An 11558-nucleotide genomic window follows, 5' to 3' on the forward strand; every position below is an offset into this window, starting at 1 on the left:
CCTCAGGAATCATTGAAGCCTGAAAAATATCTCTAATATTTTCAATAATGATTAAAATGAAAAACTTAAGTGGTAAACTCATTGAAGTATTATTTTAGCAGTAATATGACATAAGTGAGAGATATTAAGTTCATAAAATTTTCAAATGATATGAAACTTGGAGAAATTGGAAATACATGTGATAAGAGAATTGAGTTTCAAAGAGAGCTTTGAAGTGGATGTAGTAAGATAAAATTAAATAGGGATAAATGTAAATTATTATACCTGTGTTCAAAAAATCTACTTCACAGGTACAAAATAAGGGAAATATTATTTAAAAGATAGTTTTAAAAAAGTGTTTAAAATGTAATTTTAAAAAATTGGGTTATTTTAGTAGACCTCAATCAGAATGCAGATCAAAATTATGATGGGAGTAGACCCCAAAGCTACTTTTATAGGAGTCTGTTGTGAAGTTTCAGCACTCTCAACCTCTAAAATCTGGTAGGAAATGGGAGAAAAAAAGGTGGGTTCGTACCAGGAGTTGGAAGTTATTTCAGAAATTCAGGTCATTGACAAGAAAATTCCATAACCTTAGCCAAAACCACACCAGTGGGAAGACCCAAAGGCTCAAGTCAAGAAGACTAGATATGTAATGTAAATACATGAGTTAAGCTAAGTCTAGAAATTAAAATTTAAACGAGAAATAAGAAGAAGCTTTATGAGGAATCAAGGGTGACCCTTATAAAGAAGAAACAAGTGTCTTTTCAGAACTTGAATCTTTTCAAAGAGTATACTTATATAGGTAGAAAGAAGGAGGGAGTACTCTTGCTATTTTTCTTAACTGAGGGAAAAATATATGTGTACAGGAAGGAAGGGGTAGCAGAGTGGACATTATGTGAACCTTGATCTTCTCTGAATTGGACAAAGGTGAGATGAATAGATAAAGCATTTGGTGCTGAAATTTATCAAGACAAGCAGGGAGGGATAGATAGATAGCATAGTGAATAGAGAGTCAGGCCAAGAGATGGGAGGTCCTGGGTTCAAATTTGACCTCAGAATCTTCCAAACTATGTGACCCTGCCTTGGAACCAATACTTATTACCAATTCTAAGACAGAAGGGTGGAATAAAAAGATTAATAGGGAAATACAGAGTTAGAGATTGAAATGGGTTGAGGGAGAATAATGGCCTGGAGTTGTTCCAAGCAAAGCATACTTTCTGATCTTGAGTGAGAAATTAAATTAAAAAAATTTATAGGCAAAGACCTGAAAAGTAAGAGTACATCCTGCCCATCAAATGAATAATAGCTGAAAAAGTCTTCCTGTAAATGTAGAATATTGTTATTGTGCTGTAAGAAATAATGAAAGAACTGGAGTTGATTGATTAGGGAGATATGTTATATAATTCCCAAGATTAAGGAAAATCAATCTGTCCATTTAGTGGAGGATGACTGGAGTGAGGAAATCCAGGAGGCTAGGAGCAAATGGGAGATGAGAAGGGCTTGTGCCAATGTAGGAGTTAAACAAATAGAAATGAGGGTTCATGTAGGAAAGTTTGTGAAGAGAGAAAAAATGGCATTGGGCAATAGGGGTAGGGGTGAATCACAAAGGACTAAAAGGTGAGACCTTGGTGCCCAGGAGGATGTTGATCCTCTTAACATAACTAGGAAAATTCAGAAGAAGGGAGGGTTTGGGTGCAAAGATAATGAGTTGTTTTAGACTTGTTGAGTTGTTAGGTATAATAGACGGAGTGCTGTTCTTGGACTCAGGAAAATCTGAACTCAGTTCTGGCATCAGGTACTTACTAGCTGTGTGACCCCAGATACGTCCCCTAAACTCTTTCTGCCTCCATTTATTCATTAGTAAAATGGCTATAAATTCATCTAATTCACACAGTTGTTTGAGATCAAGTGAGATAACCTATACAAAAAACTTTGAAAAATCTACAAGTCTTTATAAATTATATTTATTATTGTTATCATCATTATCATCATCTGACTCAAGAATAGAAGAGTAGGTTTGAAATAGCTGCTGTGAAGAATAGAAGAGAGAATCGATGAGAAATAGGTCAAAGAACTGCCTTGCTGAATTAAGAGCCCAGTGGACACTGTGCCTCATCTAAGATACTTTCCTTGGGAGATATGGGCATTGTTCTTAGAGCAGTGGAAATTCCTAGAATTTGTTTTTGTTTATTACAGTAGTCCAGATGTATATAGGATAGTTTGAAAAGCATTTTGCATTCCTGTCTCATTTGATTCTCTGAGGTTGGTGCTACCTACTTTTTTTAATATAGGAGATGAATATACACAAAACAAAATCCTTAGTTATTAGGTGAATGTAAATTGTATAGGTGATAAGATATTTTTAGAGCTATTAATTTTCAAGTCTATTTTTTAGGTTCACAAGACTTAGAACTGGAGGAGCCCTTATACTTATCTTTTCAGAAGCCAAGGGCTTCTTCCTTTCAGTCTTCTAAACTCCAAGTTTACTGTTTGCTTATGTAAATTCATGAATATTTGGTAAGTATGAAATTATTTAGGTGAAGATTCAAATCATGCAAGACCTTAACCTCTCCATGCTCCTAGGCAGATATCAAGTAATGTTTTATTTGTTTTGACATTGATATGTATTCTTCTTCCTTTTGAGAATCCTTTTTATTATGTAAATAAGAAAAGGCTAGAGGTAAGGAAAATAATGAATGAAATTAATTTTGGTAGCACCAGAACCTAAGCATCCCTTGCCATTGGTTAAAAGAATGAGCTTATCACTCAAGGTAACTCCATTTTTCCAGTGAAAATGGTACATTTCTCTTTATTTAATTCTCATTTAAATTTTTGCCAAAGGAAAAGAACTATCCCAATTGACTGATGTACATCCATGGCAATGAAAGTAAAACATAATCCTCAGAATTAGTAGTCCAAATCTGGGAAACAATATTGCTATGTACAGTACTTTGCAATATTCTCCCACACAAAGTCTGCTAAGCAATTATTTCCTGGCAATAAAGATCCTTAAATTTCAGTAACTCATTATCTTTAACTGGCAATGCTAATATACAATCTGGGAGTCTGAAAAATTCCATTGCCCTTGTTTTGAAAGAACTATATATTAAAGCAGGACCAATGGCTGTCTCAGAAAATATTATAAGGGTTGACTTTTCTAGAAAAAAAAAGAAAAAAATGTTTATTTCAGTTAAAGTCCATTGTCTTGCATAATATCAAATCTTAGGACAAATATTTAAACATTGCCTATAGTCAAACTAGGTACATGCTTCTTTCCCTCTTTCTAGTCTAGGAAGTCGCTACCCTTCCCTCTGGTCTCTTCCCCTTCCCTCTCCTCCTGCCCTTCCTCTCCTTTCCTCTCTCCTTTTGATTCCCTTCCTTTTTTTATGTCACTGTCTCTACTTGTCTCTGTATACTGTTTCATTTCATAATACCAATCCCAAAACTAAATGGATAAAATACCAAGAATCATTTTGTACCACCCATATATATATATATATATATATATATAGTCTATTAGTGAAACTTCTCTAACGTATAAGCAAGTAGATCCCTGTTTATCATTTAATATAGTCACAAGAAGCTCAAGGGTTTACCTAATTTGATCTTTTGTGACTACATCAACTAAGATAGGGAAGAAATATTCTCTTACATTTAATAAGATACATTTCTTAAAAGGACAAATTGTCTAAATAGAATGATAGTTGGAGGAAACTTTGAGCATCTATTCATCCCCTTTAAAAATAGGTTATTCATTACTGAACTAATTAGCTCATATACTTTTCATATAACTTTAATTAAGCCAAATTTTGTTCTCTGCAACTTCTATCCATTGGGCCTAACTCTGCCCTTTTGAGTCACAAAAAGAAATTTGGATCTATGAACAGGGAGGCAACATGAAATAGAGGTTGTATGTGGACTTAATTGAGATTTGGGGCCAGAGGATGGTCACTCTGCTTTCTACAGAGAGAGAGAATACTCGGATAGAATTATATCTGTTCCCTTATTGTAAGGGAAATGATTTTTAGATTCAAACTGAACTCCAAATGTTTAATTCTTAATATGGAAAATATCCCCCAAGCTTCATATCTCGATCCCTTTTCCACTAAAAACAATGTCTATGTTACACACACACACACACACACACACACACACACACACACACACACACAGCAAAGAAACCCATTAATCCAATTTGATAGATAAACAGGAATCAGAAAAAGTATATATAAGTAAATTGGTAAAAAAGCAATATGGAGAAAAGAAATTCTCCCAACCGAAACCAGGTAACTCGACTCAAGCAAGAGTGTCTTACATGTTGCCAAAAGGAGGAATTCTTGGAAGTTTCTAGTGTCTCAAGCTGGGGATAGGGATGTGATAGAGACTTCCAGCTCTTCTTATGTTGACTTTTTCCCAGAATCTTTTCTAGATTTAATTAATCAGTTTTATTTATTGATTTAAACCAGTATGTTCAAAGGTCTGTGCTCATCACCGAGTATACAAAGTCAAGTGGCAATTTGTGCCAGGCATTGTCCTAAGCAGGAATGATACAAGAAGAGATTGTCCTGCCCTTCAGGAGCTCAACATCTAATATTGATCACTTCACTAGAAATGCTTTGGACACCACACATTCTTCTCCCTGCCAAGGGGAGGCATTGAAGCACAACTATTCTCATCATAATAACTCAGTGGGCTACACATCTAGCTAGATGGCACAGCCAGAATATTTCATGAACTTCGTTTTCCCAGTGCATATTTGGGCCAATTTCTCTTTCATGACACTGCCTTTCTGAAGAGGTCTTTTTCTCTCCTTCCATTTTGTCAGTAGCCCCCCACCCCCACCCCATATTATACAGTGCTTAGCTATGCTGACAAAGCCTTTGTCCATCTGGTAATAGACCCCTTTGTAGACTGGTATCCCCCAACTCTCCTCCATGAATACAGTCAAAGTGATTAACTTACTATCCAACAAATAAAAATCACATTTTTCCCCTTTTCCTTGTCTCTTTTCCTACCTCCTAGATGTAGACGTCTCATTTTCACCTTCCATCTCTATTTCAACAGTTCAGTCATATTATTTTAATTCAAAAAGTCATGTATTTGTTCTATGCCAGGAAGAGTATTTTGAGGATACAAATATAGAGAAATAATTCTTAATTTTAAGGATCTTCCCCTCGGAGGGATAACAAGGACATGTATTAATATGTTTAAAATACAAATAAAGACAATGAATACATATACTTTCTTCTGTATGCTTTATGGTCTAGCTAAAATGACTTCCTTGCTTTCCTCTTATCCAAGGCTCCATCTCCTAACTTTGTGGATTTGTGCTGGCTGTCCCTCATGTGTGCTGTGCTTTCCCTCCTCTTGTTTGCTTCTTAGAATCCCTGGTTTCTCCCAAGTTTCAACTTGAGTTAAAAAATATTTTCCTAATTACACCCAATAACAATCTTTTACATATGTCTCCTGAAATTATAGCATCCAAATTCTCTCCCTCCATTTCCTCCTCCCTCTCTAAGATACTAAGCAATTTGATGTGAGTTAAATATGCATGATGCTAAAAACATTTCTATATTGGTCATGTTGTGAGAGAATATTCACATAAAACCAAAATCCAAAAATAAAAACACACATACAAATGAAATGAAAAAAGAATGCTTAGATCTGCATTTAGAACCCATCATTTCTTTTTTTCTGGAGGTGAATAAAATTCTTTTCATAAGTCTTTCAGAGCTGTCTTGATCATTGTATCACTGAGAGTAGCACTTCCATGGCTGATTATCACATAGTATTGCTGTTATTGTGTACTGTGTTCTAGTTCTGCTCACTTCACTTTGCATCAATTGCAAGCTTTTCTGAGATCATTCTGCTCAACATTTCTTATAGCACAATAGAAATCCATCAAAATCACATACCACAATGTCTTCATCCATTGACTAATTAATGGACATTGCCTCAAGTGCCAATTCATAGCTACCAAAAAAAGAGGTAATATAATCCTTTTTGTATAAAACCTTTTTTTTTTCTTTAAAAAGAATCTCTTTGGTGTATAGATATAGTAGTCGTGGTATCAAAGGGTTAAAAGGGTATGTGCAGTCTATAGCTATTTGGGCATAGTTTTAAATTGCCCTCGTCCTAGTTTTACCGCAACTCTTCCAATATTTCTAATTTTTCTTTATTGTCATATTAGTCAATCTGATGGTATGAGGTGGTACATCACAGCTGTTTAAACTTGCATTTTTCTAGCCAGTACTGATTTAGAACTTTTTTTCCATATTGATAAACTATAGATAGCTTTAATTGTTTTTCATTTGAAAACTGCCTGTTCATATCCTTTGACCATTTATCAATTGGGAAATGACTTTTATTTTTATAAATTTGACTCAGATATCTATATATTTAAGAAATGAAGTCATCATCAGAGAAATTTTCTTGTAAAAATGCCCTAATAACGATAAAATTCTCAAGAATTGCAAATATCATTTCTCCATATAGCAGTTTGACCTCATTGAATCTCTTGTTTTCTCTTTCCTATTTACCTTTATAAGCTTCTCCTGAGTCCTATATTTTAACATCATACTCTCTGTTCACATCTGGTATTTTCATCGGGAATGCTTGGAAATCTTCTATTTCACTAAATGGTCATTTCCCCCCATATAGAATATATTCAGTTTTGCTGGAAAGATGATTCTTGATTGTAAACTAACTCCTTTGCTTTCTGGAATATCATATTCCTAGCCCTCCAATCATCTAATGTAGAAGTTTCTAAATTCTGTGTAATCTTGGCTATGACTCTGTGGTTTTTAGATTGTTTATTTCTGGCTGCTTATAGTATTTTCTTCTTGGTGCAGGAGCTCTGAAACTTGGCTATTATATTCCTGGGAATTTCCTTTCAGGGATTTTTTTCAGGAGGTGATCAGTGGATCCTTTCATTTTCTGTTTTACCCTCTTGCTCAAGAATATCAAGACAATATTCTTTGATGACTGTATGTATTTATATTCCTTATTTCTCTCCCATTATAACCATATCCTCCTTTGGTCAAGGTATTTTTTTTTTAATTTTAAACCCTTAACTTCTGTGTATTGACTTATAGGTGGAAGATTGGCAAGGGTAGGCAATGGGGGTCAAGTGACTTGCCCAGGGTCACACAGCTGGGAAGTGTCTGAGGCTATCGTTCTTCTTTTGAGAATGGCTTGTCCACGTCTCTTGACTACTTTTTTTTTTTAAATTTTAAACCCTTAACTTCTGTGTATTGACTTATAGGTGGAAGATTGGTAAGGGTAGGCAATGGGGGTCAAGTGACTTGCCCAGGGTCACACAGCTGGGAAGTGTCTGAGGCCGGATTTGAACCTAAGACCTCCTGTCTCTAGGCCTGGCTCTCAATCCACTGAGCTACCCAGCTGCCCCCAAGGTCAAGGTATTTTGATCTATCATCAGTCTTTAGCACAGGGAGTAACATACAGTAAAGGCTTGATAAACACTTGCTGATTGACTGATTTATTTAACATAATTGATTAAGAGCCTACTATAGGGGCAGCTGATTAGCATACTGGACAGAGAGCCAGGACTAAAGTTGGGAAGACCTGGGTTCAAATCCACACTCAGATACTTCCTAGCTATGTGACCCTGGACAAGTCACTTATTCCCATTTACCTAACCTTTTCTGCTTTTCTGTCTCAGAATTGAAACTAAGACAGAGGGTAAGGGCTTTAAAAAAAACAGAGTCTACTAGAAATGAATATGATCATCAAATACATTCAATGATAATACCATGTAAATGACTTCCCTGTAAATGTGTCTCCATTTCTAAATTTTATCTTAAACTTTAGAAAACACAATCATGTACATATAGGATTTTACCACTCTCAAAGTTCTATAGAAAAGTGATCTATAATGATTATCATTATCTTCCTCATCATCTATTGCTTATTCCAGGAGGATGCTCCCTAGGTAACTCTAGAGTGTCTTGAGGATGGGAGAGATAACTGGGAGGGAGAGAAGAAGCCCTTGAATTCCGTGTTTTCAGGTGTTTGTGAAACCCAGCTCGTATCCAATGATCCAGAAGCAGAAGCTTTAACCATTTGCCAGGTCCCAGGGGTGGGGCAAGTGATGTCATATTTAACTGTGACACTCACGGAATTCTTGGCAATCTGACAGCCAGAAGGTCAGAGGCAAGATGGTGAAGACGTGGGGCATCTCACTGTCCTGGACACCTTAAATAAGCATGCTCATTTGGGAGACCAACGTGAAAGCTCTCTCGAGGATTCCCCACATCAGCCCGGTAAGCCAGAAGCACCTGAAGAATGTCTATGCCAGCCTGACCCTCTGCATGCTCGTGGCAGCCACAGGAGCCCATCTCAATGTGGTTACCCATTTCTTCCAGGCTGGCTTTCTTTCAATCTTGTGTTCTCTGGGAGTGTTAATATGGCTCCTGAACATACCCCACAGACAGGAAACTGAGCCAAAGAGACTGTTTCTGCTGGCAGGATTTGCTTTCCTCATAGGGATTGACTTGGGTCCTGACCTGGACACGTGCATCGACATCGACCCCAGCATTATCCCCTCCTCCTTCCTGGGCACAACAGTGACCTTCAGTTCTTTCACCTTGAGCTCAATCTTTGGCCATTGCCTTAGCTACATCTACCTCAGCGCCATCTTGGGAATAGCCCTGATCCTGATACTCATCTCTTACCTTGGGAACCTCTTCTTCATCTCTACGTGGCTCTATCAGGCAAACCTGTACTTTGGGCTGGCATTCATGTGTGGACTTGTTCTTTTTGATACACAACTCATCATTGTTAAGGCAGAGAAAAAGGATGAAGATTATATCGGGCATAGCATGGACCTTTTCCTGGATTTTGTTACCCTCTTCAGGAAATTCATGGTGATCCTTGAAATGAATGAAAAAAACAAGCTGAAAAATCAATAAAATTATCACAGCATAGCATTTTTCTTATTGTCTTTCTTCCTACAATCTCCAATTTCCTCTTCACACACATGACAGGAGGCATATCAAGGAGGGGGGAAGACTTTGGGGAAAAGCTTTGCCCTTTTCTAGTTTTCTGCTGTGAGTCTTTTTTTTTTAGATAGAAAACTGATGATCAGACCTTTTAAAACTCTAGCTTCAAAACTCCTATGGATCCATTTATCCTTTTCTCTCCACCTGTTCCCCCATTTTTTCTCCATCAGACTGGAGCCTATCCAGTGTTTGGACAATAGAACTTTTTTCCCCCAGTGGACTTGTCAAGAGGAGAAGCATCAGGGCTAAAAGAATATAAGTTTTGTGATGGAGATGATAAACTAGTTCCCTCAGTGATGGGAGTGGTGTCTGTTCAGGAGATTTTCCTCCCAGCATTCCTGTTTCTGGTGAAAACAAACAAACAAACAAACAAAAACCAAAACAAAACAAAACAAACAAAAACACAGCAGCCAGTTTATGAAGAAATGACTTGTTCAGAGAATTGGAAATTGGTGAGGGTTTTTAAGTGACTCAAAGGACCAAAAGGAAGACAAGAAGGTCCTAGTCCTGAGCTCAGCCTTCCTAACAGGTTGTCCTGGAGAAACTTATTTCTCATAATATTTTACCTTCCTCAGATTTTCTCACACTTATCCCCAGGTGCACTGGGTCAGAGGACCAGGTTGAAAGCTGGATGGCCACACAGGTCAAGAAGAAGGCATTCAGCTGACTGAGATCTGGGGAAGAGAAGAGTGTGGCCATGTGTGTGGTGATGGGGGGCTGTTCCATGAAAATGGGAAAAGGGTCCCAAAGCTCAACTACACTTTACTCGGTCATTCTACTCCAACAATAGACAGAGGTAGAAAAGAGAAAGTGCTTGCTAGAAGGCCATGACTGCCCACTTTGGAAGTTGGTCTTCTTTCTAATCCTCACCTATGACCCTCCACCTCCCAAGTTTGCGCCTTTGATTTGACCATTTTCCAGGGCAGTCACTTTCTCTCTCCTCCCTCTAACCCCCAGCTTCCCTCAAGACTCCTCACCAATTCTCCTGTCCAACAGAGACTCCCCCAGACAGGAGCCCCTGCCTAGTCTTCCCCCTGCTAATACCACATGATATCTACTGTACCTCCAAACACATAAAGAATCAATTTTCAGTGTTTGCTTCTTTAACATTAAAGACTTCAAGCATTGAGAGATTTTCTGTTACCTCATTTTACTTTAGTGTTAGCAATAGAGCACCTTAGTAGATGTGGGCAATAGAGGAGAAAAAATGAGAGGCTGATGAGCACACGTTTGGGGAGCAGGGTTTCCCTGGCCTTGTTCCCCCTGCTTTTGTGGAGAAGAGCTCTCTCCATGAATTCTTTTCATATTTGCATTCTTTGCCTCCAAAATCTGTGTTGTGATTAAGCCCCAAAGGCAGAGTCTAAGTCCTTTGGGCTCCAAACCCAAGCATGGGAAATCAGTGACGCAGCTTAGGGAGAAAATAAAGGTGTTTGGTAAACTTCGTGTCAGAATGGCTTCTTTGAAGCTGGGGTGTCCCTCAGGATCTCCAGTGCCATTTACCAGCTAGGAAGGAAGACGTGTTGGAGGTGACATCTGATGATCTCTGTGTCTTCTGACAGAAACAATGAAAATCTCAAAATAACTTTAGTTTGTTATTTAAAAAAAAAATATATATATATATGAAGAAAAGCGTATTTTCAGCCATCTCTAGGGAAAGATGAGTGTATTTTGGGGGTGGGATCCCAACTCCCTATTTTCCATAGGTTTGATATAATAGCAATCAAGTTTTTGACTTTTACCATTTTCTAGGAAAAATTTCCAGAAAGTTGAGGACTGAATATATACATGTGTGTAAACATGGACATACCACACACATGCAATCTAAATACATGTGACATATGTGCACGTGTAACACGCACACATATACACTATACATTTATATATTATATATCTAATATGCATGTGGGCTATGGACACATTGCAAACCATGCAATAAGATCTTTTATGCACATATTCTTGCACATGCATTGAACATGTATATATTTATATGTGTATGTACATGCATGTTCATACATATAAACTTATAAATAGATGTGTCATGCATATACATATTTATACACATAAACATTCAAAATACATAAATGTGTACAGTATACAGCAAACTTGGGGATATGCAAGGTCTTTCATAAGCTGCCTTTTCATCAAACTTCCTTCTATAAGTTTTCCCTAATATTGACCCAAGATCTGCCTTGAGGCATCCTCCACCTTTGCCTCTAGTCCTTCCCTTTGGAGCCAACTAGAACAAGTTGAATCCTCCTCTCCAAGGACAGTCTTTAAATCTTTGAAGAGAGCTGTAATATTTTATCCCCCAACCAGTCCTGCCTAGCTCATATTCTTCAGGCTAACGATCCCATTGATGTGTTCTTTAACAAAGATTCATATAATAAAATTTCCAATCATTTTGCCACTTGTCTTCTCTTTTTCACTCCCTCTAAACAGAATGTGTTCTTCCTCAAACGTGACACTCATGTATGAACAGAGTACTGAAGGCATGATCTGACTAGGACACCGAGAGGTTAAAGGACCTACCCAGGGTCCCACAGCTAATTTGTATCAGAG

General features: G+C 37.5%; 1 protein-coding gene across 1 annotated transcript; it reads left to right on the forward strand.

The window, feature by feature from the left end:
- The first annotated feature begins 388 nt into the window (after positions 1-388).
- On the forward strand, positions 389-8909 carry LOC123242047 (bax inhibitor 1-like). The gene is made up of 2 exons (XM_044669538.1): positions 389-480; positions 8204-8909. Exons 1-2 carry the CDS (start codon positions 389-391, stop codon positions 8907-8909), a joined length of 798 nt encoding a protein of 265 aa, XP_044525473.1.
- The last annotated feature ends 2649 nt before the right edge of the window (positions 8910-11558 follow it).

This window comes from Gracilinanus agilis, chromosome 3 (genome assembly GCF_016433145.1).
Source record: "Gracilinanus agilis isolate LMUSP501 chromosome 3, AgileGrace, whole genome shotgun sequence".
In the NCBI taxonomy this organism is placed as follows: Eukaryota; Metazoa; Chordata; class Mammalia; order Didelphimorphia; family Didelphidae; genus Gracilinanus; species Gracilinanus agilis.